The sequence below is a fragment of the Mugil cephalus genome, chromosome 20 (genome assembly GCF_022458985.1).
Source record: "Mugil cephalus isolate CIBA_MC_2020 chromosome 20, CIBA_Mcephalus_1.1, whole genome shotgun sequence".
Lineage (NCBI taxonomy): Eukaryota > Metazoa > Chordata > Actinopteri > Mugiliformes > Mugilidae > Mugil > Mugil cephalus.
In genome coordinates, this window is record NC_061789.1 from 20,240,263 (window position 1) to 20,254,308 (window position 14,046).

The following is a 14,046-nucleotide window of genomic DNA, read 5'->3' on the forward strand; positions in this document are numbered from 1 at the left end:
GTTCTCAGTTCTACCTGGCTGACCTCAGACAGATGGGTTCCTCCATATAGCGTACCTACATTCTACCTTGTAATGCAATGGGGGACGAAACGACCACCCCCTACACTGATTTCCTGTAATTTCTTCACACGCAGGGTCCAATTCATGGAGCAGGGACCTCTGATTTCATCAGTCAAGTTCTAGTTTCACCTGACTGTCCGTAGGTTAATTTATCAAATGTTTCAAGAGATTCATATATGACAGGGATGCCCAAATTGTTCCCAACGGAGGGCCAAAATGTTAATTTTGGCCCTCCGTAGTTAAATATGGGTATATATGGCATGCATATGCAAAGTAAACACTATCAATACACCAGTGAGTAGTATTCATTATGCATGTGGCAGCGAACTATATCTATTTTATTTGTTTACTTATTTATTTATTTTTGTACATACTTCCAATATCCAATATCAGTTTTGTACTTTGTACAGCCAGGAGGAATACTTCCAGTTGGAGACACAGCCAATTGTATTATATCTATTGATTGGACCCGTGTATTTTGCGTGTGCACCATTAGTACAAATCCCAGAATGCACTGCAGTAGCTGAACTGGCATCAGGCAGTTACGTCAGTCAACTCATCAGTCTCGTGGTTGCCTTGGCAACCGTTCATGTATCGATAGAGTAGTAGAGCAGTTTCTGAAGCTCCATCAGTCCATATGGTTACAGATTAAAGCTCTAACCACGAGCATTAGAGCACTAAATACTAAAACGTGTTGATGGAGATTCTTACACAAAGATGTAGTAATGCTGTACTAGTTAGCAGGCAACAGGCTAATCTGGTAACCTGCTGTTCTACGCTAGCACACACGGCAAACAGAAACTTAACTAAAATATAAATGACAACACCAATGTTAACATACACACAAACATACAGACACACTGAAACACTCTGTCAGTGAAGTAACAGCAGCATGTTTAACACTGCCTTAGCATGCTAACACGGTTGGCGCCACTCTCCACTGTACAGACACCACCAGCCCCGGTTTCATTATTCTGGCATTCTGGTTGCAGGTGTGTGTTTGAATGTTTGTTTGTGTGCATGTCAGTGTGGAGCTCTGTCCCACACCACCACCACCACCCACCCACCAGGCTCCATCTGCATCCTCTCACTCGCTGCTGACCAAACTTGGACCACGCGCCCCAGATTTGGCAGCCAGGAAAATGGTATTCATGGTATTATGTTCTTGACTAATTTTGACAATTGAACAGTGCATGTGATGACTTATAGACTGAGAATCAACAATCAGTTTAGATTATCAAGATCTATTCATTTGGAAATTGTGCTAAATGTAGGCTTACTGTGCTAACTGTAGGCTACCTGTATTTATCATTTGATGTACTAAGACATTGCACATGGCGAGAAACAACCCTCAGACAGACTGTAGCATTCAGACGTTGATTTATTTGTAGAGTGGTGACCAGAATGTGTCAAGAACACGTTTCCTGAAGAACAGCCTGGACTAGTGACATGCTGTAGATTTCCGCATGGATTCATGCTGTTGATTTAGATTCTACAATCTGCAGATCAGGTGTTTCCAATGAAGTGCACTACAATTTTACAGTCCATTACGCTGCATATGAAGGGTCAGTTTCGTTCTTACTGTTCATTTATTGTGAAGTGAAACAAAAAAAACAAAAAAAAAAAAACACTCTTCATGCTTCCAGTGACTGAGTCATAGAGAATGAGTGGTCTTGACTTACAAATGCATCTGGACTTACTGACGCACAAATGCTGACCTGGATTGTCAAAAATCAGTTTGAGGTTTTCATCAAAAAAAAGAACTATTTCCCTAAGCCGCTGAACAGTTGTAACTGTTTCTTGGAAACTAGGATATTCCTCTTCTTCAGAAGTGGATACAAGCAAGTGGAGACCACAGCAGAAAGAATTTCAACACAGTTTATTTTGACTGGAACACAACCGGAGGAAACCGCTAAAGTACTAAATCTGCATCTTCATCCACTGAAAAAAGAACACTTGCTACCATGGGAAATTTGGTACATGTGTAACAACTAAAATATAATATGTGTAACAACTATAATATAATAACAAGAAATGATAACAACAATCTCTGGGGCTCAGAAATGTGAGGCCCCACTAGATGGGGCCTTATATTTAGAAATGGAAGTAACTTAAGCATTTCCTTCCTGAATATGAAGGCGCATCTGAAACCAACAACATGGGCCAGGATGGTTGAGTTTGTGGTAGAATTTTTTTAATTGTTATTATGTCTGACGTTGTGAGGAGGAAAATAAATCTGAAAAGAAAAAAGAAAGCAGAAAAGACTGCAGTAACAGTTGTAGTAGACAGGATTGTTAGACTGGTGGCCTTCATCATGTACTTTTATACAATATCTCATCAGGACTACTCGTGTTATGAAAGCAACTGTCAGTGTATAATACTACAATCAGAGCACACACAGGATATTATTACTACTACTAGCAACTGTTAATAGATGTATTTGTGTACTTCCAAAACGTGAAGCTCTGCAGGTTAAACTGTTGCAGCTCACAGTACAACTCGGGGTACCCGTGGCAAGCTTTCACTTCCTGTTTCTGGTTGAGGATTAGACGTCTTCACGGAAGTAGAGACTTGAAGGTGACACTTCTGAAATACTTTGTTGAGATGGAACATTAAAAGTAATGGTTTTATTCTTTATCTCCTGTATTATCACAAGACACTATAAAAGTATCAGCATACATGTACATAAAATGTAACATTACTAATATAAGAGTGGCTGCTTTTAGTGGTAAGTTTTTTTTGTTGTTGTTGTTTTTCTTTCGCAATGCTCTATGAAACTATCATAATGAGCAGCAGCAGTATCTGTAATAACTAGCATGTAACAGCAGCAGTGGCGCACAGTTAGTGGGAAATAAATGAGATTATCATTTACAGAGAATTTTTGCTCTCTGCATGTCATCAGTTTTGAACGTGTCTCTGACGAGTGTTGAACTTTCCACTCTCACAGTTTCAGAATGGCAGCGCCGGCCCTTTTTTTTTTCACTCTGACGCCCTCTGACATGCAGTCTGCTTCCTGAACCGCCGTCAGTCTCTATACACCATCAACAACATGGCCATAAGCAGAAAAGACAGCTTTCTCTGGGGGAGAGGTAGGCTCATTTATTCATTATTTTACTCACTTAAGTACTTGCTGGTTGTTTTCAGTTGACTTGGAGAATTAATCATGTACTTTATTTAATTTTTAATTTAATTTAAATTTAAAATCTTCAGCAGTTCAGTTCAACTTTTGTATCATTTGAGACCTGTTCATGGTATTGCATTTAACTTATAATACTCAAATTGACCTACCTGGATAAAACCATCCACTAATGGAGGTGAAACTTGTTCAGATGTTTTTGAATTGAGGAAGAGAAGCAGGAAGAGAAGCTTTCCATCATTCATTGAACACTTCTCTAAGCAGTGAAGTATGAAGTTGTGATGTAGGCTGGTCTGTGAAACTGAGAGTAGGCGTGAGAAAGGTTGTCAAGACTGTCCACAGTGCTGCATATTTACTAAATCCTTCACCAAGTGGATGCCACTGAACTCTAACTGCCCCACTGCTGTTGCCCCCTGCTGCCCCACAGCTGCTCCAAAGCTCACCCCAGCAGAGAGGAGGCAAGGCGACAACACCAAGATTCACAAATCCGAGCTGCTGGATGACATTCAGGTACGATGGTGATTGTATCCCTCCAAGGTATTTCATTAAAAGACCTTCATTATTCTCCTGTATGCACCCACTCCTGGCAGCCTCAGCCAAGGTCTTAACAGGACACAAAAGGAGTTTCATTCGCTAACTTTTAATTGAGATATGAAGGTTTTGGAGGATGTTTTATAACAGCAGTGGACACACTGGCCATGAGTCACCGCTGTGGCTGTGATGTAACCGTTGTAATAGCATCGGTCCCTCTCACAGAAGCTGAGGTTGGAGATTGATCACGTCATGCCTGAAATCCGCAGCCCTGAAACGAAGGAGTCAAAGTGAGTATGATCGCATTTATGCAGAAGCTCTTCCAAGAATCAGTAAAGCCTCTTTATTTAGGCATGCAGTTCAGCCTCCCACGCCACAAGTAACACTGACTTTGATTAGTCACGCAATGAGCATGATAGGGATGTGCTAGTCAGAAGTCAAGGTGATCTCTACGGTTTAAAGTACATCTAAGACCTCTTTCAACATAGAGCTGGCCTGTTTTGTCAAATGTATCCCAACTAATTAATTCAAGCACCTTAAATCAATACTGTCATTTATTTCAAAGTTTTATCCATTACTGTTATCTCCCACTCAATGGAAATCACTGGTGGAGTGCTCAGAAATTTAGCTGTAACAAAAGATAGTCACTGAACAATGACAGTGTTTTTAGATCATTCGCATATATATGTCAAACTCCTTTTTTGGGCTTCCTGTAACTTCTTTCACAATAATCATGAGGTGATGCTATGTGACTGTTTTTAGCAATAGCCTTTTTACTGGCATATCAACCACAGTTTCACGCTACAACCCCATCAGCCACCACCACCTTAAATGAATGGTTCGAATTAGCAATCCAGTTGACAGAACCATCGTGAGAGATGTCACAGTTCCTCAATAATCAAATAATGGCTAATTTACTGCAGAAAATGTAAAAAAAGAAAAAAAAAGATTCAAAAATCTTCCTGATTTCATAATTCTTGCATGTTTGTCACACTTAAATATTTCAGATCATCAAACTAATTTAAATATTAGTCAAAGATAACACAAGTAAACACAAAATGCAGTTTTTAAATGAAGGTTTTCATTATTAAGGGAAAACAAAACTCAACCCTTCATGGCCCTGTGTGAAAAAGCAATGCCCACCTAAAGCTAATAACTGGTTGTGCCACCCTTAGCAGCAAAAACTGCAATCAAGCTTTTGTGATAACTTCAATGAGTCTTTTACATCACTGTGGAGGAATTTTGTTCCACTCATCTTTCCAGAATTGTTGTAATTCAGCCACATTAGAGGGTTTTCCAGCATGAACCACCTGAATTCACAGAATTCATGGATCCATTTATCACAGCCCCAGACCATCACACTACCACCACCAGATTTTACTGTTGCTATGATGTTCTGTTTCTGAAATGTAGTGTTGCCAGCCACTCCTGGGATGTTTTCTCCATTTGTGGATAACGGCTCTCCCTGTGGTTCACTGGAGTCCCAAAGCTTTAGAAATGGCTTTATAACCTTTCCAAGGCTGAGAGAGCTCAGTGACTTTCATTCTTATTTGTTCCTGAATTTCTTTGGATCTCAGCACGATGTCTATATTTTGAGGATCTTTTGGTCTACTTCACTTTGTCATGCAGGTCCTGATAAAGTGATTTGTTGATTGAGAACAAGTGTGGTAGTAATCAGGCCTGGACTTGAATTTGAACTTAGGTATGATAAACCAGAGTTATGTTTTCATACAGGGCCATGTAGGTTTGGATTTTGTTTTCCCTCAATAATTAAAAACATTTAAAAACTATTATTTTTGTCTTATATTTAAATTAGTTTGATGATCTGAAACAATTAGGTGTGCAAAACAGAAAAGAACTAACAAACTTTTTTTTCAGCAAAAGTGTGGTAAGGAAGCGGAGATTTCTACGAGGGAAGAAGAAATTCAACATGGACCCCAAATCTGTGAGTTTGTATAGTCTTTTGTGTATATAAAGAGAAAGAAAGGATGGAATTGTGCTGATTCAGACCAAGTTTTGGATTTGTTTGCCTCACGTCAAAAAATAACAACCAGAATACATTAGGCTTTATTGTTAAGTGGCCTCTAGTGGCCACGTAAGAGAGCGCCAGATATTTCGTAAAATGTCTGGAAACTGTATATACTGTATTTGCATTTATATGACAGTGCTAGTGTCTCATGGGCTCCAGGAGTAAAGGAAGAGATAAACATATGAAGGATGTCATGGTGGATGGATGGGTACATTCAAAAAAGGTCATATCAGACATGTAACAATGTGTTCATTTAGTGTATCCATGGAGACATATCTAAACACATGGTTCTGACATTTACCTCTGGAGTCAAACTGAAGGTACAGTAGATCAGATTCTACTTTCACCCTCTGGAGCTCCTCTGAAACTGAAGGTCACCACTGAGATGACAGCAGAGATAACGCAACACATAACGGATGTGGATTTGAGATGCTCAGAAGTACAACTGTGCACAGGCGCAGGCGATGAGCAATAGCGAGAAACCCACTTCCTGTTCCGTGAAGTGGAGTAGATGTGCCACTTCACCACAGTGACCTTCATATTTTCAATCCTTCCTTTCTGGGTCCTCGGTTAAGACTATGTCCCTCAGCCTGTGACCGCTCTGCACTCAGGCCAGGGGACATGCAAGAGTGGGCGGATGAAATGTTTTTAGATGTCAAGGACATAATTGATTTGAAGCAGAAGTGTGCACTCAGAGTGAAGAGCCATATCTTAAGACTTAGCTCTGTGTACCTTTTAAAATGAAGCCATTGCATCATGCAATATTCATTCAGCCTTCTCATCTTGTGGACTAAAGGTTAATGTTAACAGTGGCTCAAAGGGAGAGGAAGAAAACTTTTTAAATGTGTCATGTGACTTCTGGAGATTTTGCAGAGCTCATAAACAGAGGAACAGCGTTATAGCTTCCACGCTCTGAACTAACATTTAAAATGACAACATACTCCTGGTTTCCAGACGCTGTTCATACAAGTCTTCCCTCTTTGCTGCAGGGTGTTCACTACCTGGTTGAAAATGGCCTCCTTGAATGGCAAGCACCATCTGTGGCAGAGTTTCTTTACAAAGAGGAGGGACTGAATAAGACTGCCATAGGCAACTTCTTGGGAGAAAGGTACAGTGTTCACACAGCTGATGTGGAGCTAACTGACATGAGACTCAGGGAAATGAGAATATACGTGGAGCAGTTCCATTTTGACAGCATTTTGGTCATCAGCAAACTATAAGCTATAATCGCAATCAATTCATCTTAGAAAAATAAGCAGTTCAGACTCGTTGAAACTATTAACCTAGCTGAACAATCAAATAAAACGTTACATTTATTTATTTATTTTTCAGATTGACATGAACTTGCTGACTTTGTTGAACTGAGGTCTTCCCTTTGTCACGCTGAGTGTTTTTTTCACTGCTGTAAAACAAACTTTTTTATTTCTCAAAACAAGTAATGTGAAAAACAAAATTTTCTCATTAGTCAAACGAGCACAAGATTAGTCGATTCCACGAATTTCCTGTACGTATTTAAGAGTTATCTCTCATCAGCGTTTCACCCACAAACATATTCATATTTGATCAAAGATCTAGAGGGCTCAGAAACAGAAACAAATCGTAATGTAAGACGTAAGAATGTAACATTTCAGAAAATGCTTATTCTCTCCAGAAAACATGAGTGTTGATACACATCGTGCCTATCCAGTAGTAAAACCACTAGTCCTCACAAGCCAAAGGTCAAGAAATAGATGTTATATCTTTCATGTTTGTATCCTGTATCCATAACTCAACTCTAAATCCCGTGCCCTGTTTTTTTGCCTGTAAATGTAATCTTTAAGCCCCGCCCTTTTCCTCACCTGAGGACACATGGTCGGCAGCTGCAAAAAACTGTTCCTCTATCTTAGATGTTTGCGTTCAGGCTTTATCAAGAACACTTCTGCACGGAGTCCCGTCTAGAGTGTTTATTTGTATAATCTGTTTAATTTTCATATCACATTTGAAAATAGTTTTGTTTTATTGTGTCGCACAGGGAGGAAATGCACCTGAAGATCTTGAAAGCATTCGTGGGTCTGCATGAGTTCTCAGACCTGAATCTGGTGCAAGCGCTGAGGTTTGTGACAGTCACCAGCAGTTTAACCTTTAGTCTCAGTGTTGTTTTCCTGATGATGTGGAAATATAAACATGTGTTCGACTCTGAATGTGCCTTTTTTTTCCTCCAACATCATGCAGACAGTTTCTGTGGAGTTTTCGTCTCCCAGGAGAAGCTCAGAAGATTGACAGAATGATGGAGGCGTTTGCAACGCGATACTGTGACTGTAACCCAGGGGTCTTCCAATCCACAGGTACGAGCTCAAGGAGTGTGATTCATTGTCTCTTCAGTCCAATTAATGAGGTTCACTTTAAATACAACCATCTCTACAGGAAACCTGCTTCTGGAAAAAACAAAATGCAACACAGTGTCTCCTCTCTCCAAACACGTTCAGAATGAACACGTTGTCTCTTGTGTTTTGGCTTGTGCAGAAACCTGTTATTTACAATGGATGCGATTCATACAGCTCAGGCAGAGATAACAGTGCATAGCTGGAGAAAACTAAACTGTGGTTTTCTCTGTGACAGACACCTGCTACATCCTGTCTTTTGCCATCATCATGCTCAACACGAGCCTCCACAACCCCAACGTGAAAGACAAACCCAGCCTGCAGCGATTCGTCTCCATGAACAGGGGCATCAACAATGGCGAGGACTTGCCCACCGAGCTGCTTACGGTCAGCTTGTTTGTTCATAGGCGTAAGAGGCTAAAGGGGGGAGGGGGGATCTTCATTCTGTATCTTTATCTTAGTACATAGTGTGTGTACTAGCAGAACACTTTCTACATTATTCTGTGTCCACATGAAGTCAAGTCTCTCTGCTTGTGCACATCAACTTAAGGTTCTGGCACTTTACTAATGTAGAAGTTGTAACAAAGTTGTAACAAAGCTTGCTTCACAGTTTCAGTTTTCATCACTAACCTCACTAGCCACAATACCCTGCTAACTTACAGACAGAAACAAAATCACCTCCCGTAAAGGCACTGTGTTGCCCCCAACACAGACCTGCACAGCACGCAACAGCGTATAGAACGTACAACGAATTGCAGATTGTAGACATTTATGTCTCTAATGTCTGCTTCTCGAGACTGTATGTTCCTTCTTTTGACATTTTGAAAACCAGACAGAGAATGAGTGTGAAACTAATATTTGAATGTGAGACATGTCTATTTCAGTTTTTTTTTTTTTTGTCTCTGATTCAAATATTAGTTTCATACTTGCTCTCTGTCTGGTCTCCAGAGGCTTTTCCCCCACATGTTTGTGGTAGAGAGCAACTCTGTGAGATTGTATCTTGCTAAATTCTGAGCAATATTCAAATATCGATTTCTATTGTGTGTATGCAATAATAATGCTAGCACACTAATGCTGAGGATGTGTGACGCTATGTTAGCTAATTTGCGTATTATAATTTGACTATTTGAATCTGGTCACATAGCACTATTTTTACCTCATGGTGGCGCCAGATAAAAGTTATATGGGAAAAGAGCTACTAAATGTTAGAATTCAATGTAGTCCATAGCATGGTTGAATTCAACACTAAATGTTTCATCCCAAATGATAATATCAGCTAGAGTTTGAGGTTAAAGTCAGATCTGTGAAAGATTTCAGAATATCTTAGCATCTCTATCCCCCATTGTTGCTTTAATGAAAGCTCTGATGTGGGAAAATATTAGTAAGTAAGTGCTCGTAACATATGTTATCCCGGCGTAATGTGAAAGTTTGCCATGGGTTTCTTGAGGACAGAAATGTTTTTGTATGGATGTGGTGAAAAGTCCATAACAGTCTGCCCTCCTTGGTCTTTTTTAGTCTTCAAACAGTTCTTTAAAGCTTTGAAGCATGTTTGGGCTCATTATTCGCCTGCTATCCTTCTCCACAAAGAAACAAACCGAATGGAGAGACGCCAGCAGTTAAAGGAGTAGATTCACTGTAGGTGTCTTGAATATTCCAGCAGAATTTTTCACTTCTGCTTTGATACACTGTGGTATTATTCTCTCTCTTCTAAGTCTTCTTACATTCACCCTTCTAATATTGCCACAAAGTAAACGTGACTTTTTTCGACTGGGAAATGCTGCTATGTCTTAGTTTCCCAAGATGTTTTACTTTTTATAGGTTTAACCCTAACACTTTTATGAAAGAAGTACTTTATTTGTGGGGGAGGGGGGTTTGGGGATCTTTTTTATCATTTTATGATCTACAGTGTTAAGGAAAAGGACATTAGATTATACCTCATGTTTTCTTTTATCCCCAAACCTCTTGCAGAAACTGTACGCGAGCATCCGCAGTGAGCCGTTCAAAATCCCAGAGGATGATGGGAACGACCTCACACTAACGTTTTTTAATCCAGACAGAGAGGGCTGGCTGCTTAAAATAGGTGAGACAATGCTGTTGACACCACACAAAAATGTTGGGTTGACTGGAGGATTTCTACCTGAAAGCTTTCTTTGCTTTTGTTGAAGGGGGCCGAGTTAAAACCTGGAAGAGGAGGTGGTTCATATTGACGGACAGCTGTCTATACTACTTTCAGTACACAACAGTAAGTTTCTGTCTCTCTGATACTACATTATAAAACATTAAAATACAATTTTAACATATGGAAAACTAAAACCTGTCATCCTGCAGGATAAAGATCCCATCGGGATTATTCCTCTGGAGAACCTGTGTGTCAGGGAGCTACAAGACTCCAGCAAATCGGTAGATTATCACTCATTTTTGTTGACAACGTAGGAAATAGTTTCAAGTTTCCACACAAACATTATCTGCAGCCACCTACCCTAATGAATCACACAAGCAACAGTTAAATGAATTTCTATCTCAAGTGGTCAAAACAGTGAGTCATGAGTCTATCAAAAGACTATTAAAATAAACAGGGGGCATATGCACACAGTAACTGTGGTACATGTGTGTGTGTGTTCAAACAGTACTGTCTGGAGTTATATAACCCCAAAGGACAAAAGATCAAAGCCTGCAAGACCCAGAACAAAGGCAGAGTGGTGCAAGGTAAACACCAGTCTTATAAGCTCAGCGCAGCCAGTGCAGAAGAACGGGACGACTGGATACACGCCATCAGGTGAGAGCTACTGATGCAGAGGAGGACACATGGGATGCCATGTGGGTTGTGTTTGTCAAGGCTCAACTTGGAATACAAACAAGCAAAAAAGAAATTAATAAAAAATGTGACTATACACAGCCAGTGTTACATACTGCCCTGCTTCTTATTTGTCCCACTGATTTCCTGGATGCTCAGCTGGTTACCTGGTAACCATTCAGTGATTTGTATGCAGCTTTACAGTGTTAATTAGGGAATCTTAAAGGTGTTTTTGTCATGTTCAGACAATGCCAAACTAGCCGGCTGACTTCAGTCAGAAATGAAAACAACACTTCAATGCAGGTTCTCACAGTGACTGCATTAGGGGAACTGGTCACTAACTAACAGGACTGAAAAAACAATTACAATGTACTGCTATTCTTGAAGTTCTGTGGTTTCACACTGAATCTCAATGTTTTTTCTCAGGGCAAGCATCACCAAGGACCCTTTTTATGATTTGGTATCTCTACGCAAGAGGAAAGTCATCAGCAACGCTTCTTCATAGGACATCACTGGGAGCAACATCTGTGACGGGAAGCTCTTTATGGAGAAATCATCCTGCACTTCTGTTTAAAAAAAGGACAACAAACAAAACCAAAAGTTAGCTGTGCAGAATTTCACAGTGATAAAAAAAAAGAAGAAGTGACACTTGCAGTATAAAAGGAAAAAAGTGAACTACTTGTAACTTTATATGTAAAGTATTTTCAGTACATCTGCAAACTGCACGCACTGCTGCTCCAGTTTCAATGACTCTCGACTCCTGTAAACATCTGCTGATGGCAGAAGAAGACTTTAGCTTGGCTTGCTACAGCCATGACGGATCTTTCAGCCTATGAACCTCTGCATGGAGCGACTGAAGTGACATTTTGATCAAACTGCGTCTAAAAAATCCACAATGACAATGAATGTCCCAAAAAAAAAAAATGGATATGTGTAATGTATGTATGTATGTAGCTTTAAGTTTGAGTCTTAACACGTTTGACTAAAGTTCCAGTTTCTAAACCCTGATCTGCTGTTCTCACGCTGCAGTTTCTGATCAGTCAATAAAAAGTAAGTAGCACTTTGTTAAACGGGCTCCATGTGTTTTCACAGGAGACGTTAAGAATGAACGTTCATGAACTTGAAAGGAGCAGGTGAATGAGCTCCTTTTCTTTAATGAAATTATGCAAATCCATTTCCCTTCTTCCTTGTGAATTGCTCTTCTTAAAGAAGCAGCAGCACGTCTACGTATTCGCACAGCAACTGGGGGCTCAGCATCTTGCTCACGGACACTTCGGCATGCGGCATGTTCCGGTGCTTACACAGCTAACCCTTCGGTTTGTGGACAACTTCCTCTACTTACCGATCCACAGCCTCCCTTCATTGCTGACTGAGGTTTAAAAGTATTAATTTTAATTTATAAATTTGTGTACAGTGTTTTTGTGTTTAACCGTATTTGGTCTAAGGGATCTTTTGTGTTTGTTTTAATTGCTGTTTGTATAATTTAATTATATTGTACAATAAACTTTTTTGCTAAAGGTGTGTTTGGCTCTTTTACCAGCAGATGGCGCCACATCACCACTTCATGTTCTAGCTATGTGATTCTAGCATGTGATTTTTTTTCTTTGTTTTTAACACGTAATTACTGAAATGCTGTCTGAAGTCAGAAATCAAATAACGAATTTTGTCCTTTCTTCACTTTTATAAATGAGATTAAGTGTTAGCTGATGTGTCGGGGCTTTTCCTGTGTGTGTGTGCGCGTGTGTGTGTGCGTGTGAGATGCTGACAGAGCTGTGGTTTCCTGGGAGCACGCACGTAAAGACTCGCAAAGGAAAACAAATTTTCTTGTGGTACATTCTTCAAACCTGACAATGTATATTGACACACCTGTGAAAAATAACCGCCTTGTGTTTCTTGTAACTTATTTGACATTGGTTTTATTTCCTTATTGATTGGTATCCTGGACAACCGTTTTCTGTGTTAAAAAAAATACTGCGATACCTTTTATTTATCATTTAAATACTTGTCTTGTGACATGTGTTGCATCAGTAATTTCTCATATGCCCCGATTTTTAAACTGTGTACGCTATTGTTGCCATTGCTGACCAGCCTCTGTTGTGGACACACACTAGGTAGATGAGCTAGTTAGCTTTAGCGGTATAGCAGACAGCTTGCTGAATATCTTACGGGTCCAGCTACCTACCAAATAAATAATCCACAATTTACAGCATGCTACATGTGTGCTATAAACGTTTTTTTTTTTTTTTTCTATCAAATTGCATGCATAACTTGCATCTCTGCATAGATATTTTACATTTAGATAGGTATTAAATACCTATATTGTGCCACCTAACATCCACTTACTTTTAAATCCATGAAAAATATAAATCAGTGCCACAGTAATCCAAATTATTTAATATACATTACTCACTTCAAGTAATCCAAAGTATATTCAAGCGCAGGTCGCAGGTCTGTTATAGCTTAATTTGTGACTTTAGTAAAACCCTCTTCTAATTGTTTAATACAGTACATGAGACACTTGTCTACATTAGGTGAAGTCGGTGTTTAGAATTAACAATAATAAATACATGAAAATGTTTTTGGGATTTATGAAACGCATCTACAAGTTCACAAATTCATAGATATTTTTCTCATATGTTTTAGTTTTGTGTACCATCGTACCATCTTGCATGCAACCTTCGGTTCACAGCATGACACCTACCAAACCCAAATTAGCCAGAACAGGAATCACATGCTTGTGGTTATTGCAAAAAGCATGCGCTGCTCCACTGTTTAACAGGGATGCAGCTACAGATGAGACATCTGCAGATTTTCAGATGAAGCCAATTTAATTCTGTGAATTTTTGGGGCATCGGACAGCCTAGAGCCTTTTCAAGAGAGTCTGCGTTAGTGAGAAGTCCCTACTTCTGTAGTTCTAGATTTGTCCCGTAAATCTTCTTGCTCATATTTAGCGAAGGCCCACAAATGATTTTTTCAATGGTTTTGAACGAAAATGATCTATTTGACCATCATCGGCAGCAACCGCAAGTCTGTCTTCATCTGGAAGTTGTTGTTTTATGCTGAATCTGACACCAAGGTACTCTGTCATCATGTTACTGTGACAATAAGCCAAAACAAACATGCAACTGTGTCATAG

At 39.6% G+C, this 14,046-nt stretch overlaps 1 protein-coding gene across 1 annotated transcript; it reads left to right on the forward strand.

Moving 5' to 3' along the window:
• The first annotated feature begins 3,036 nt into the window (after positions 1 to 3,036).
• On the forward strand, positions 3,037 to 12,427 carry LOC124997271 (cytohesin-2-like). Its single transcript, XM_047570851.1, has 13 exons — positions 3,037 to 3,149; positions 3,624 to 3,706; positions 3,953 to 4,017; positions 5,606 to 5,672; positions 6,746 to 6,864; positions 7,768 to 7,848; positions 7,968 to 8,080; positions 8,355 to 8,503; positions 10,085 to 10,196; positions 10,282 to 10,358; positions 10,445 to 10,516; positions 10,744 to 10,892; positions 11,337 to 12,427. Exons 1-13 carry the CDS (start codon positions 3,110 to 3,112, stop codon positions 11,413 to 11,415), a joined length of 1,206 nt encoding a protein of 401 aa, XP_047426807.1. The 5' UTR covers positions 3,037 to 3,109; the 3' UTR covers positions 11,416 to 12,427.
• Positions 12,428 to 14,046: the final 1,619 nt, after the last annotated feature.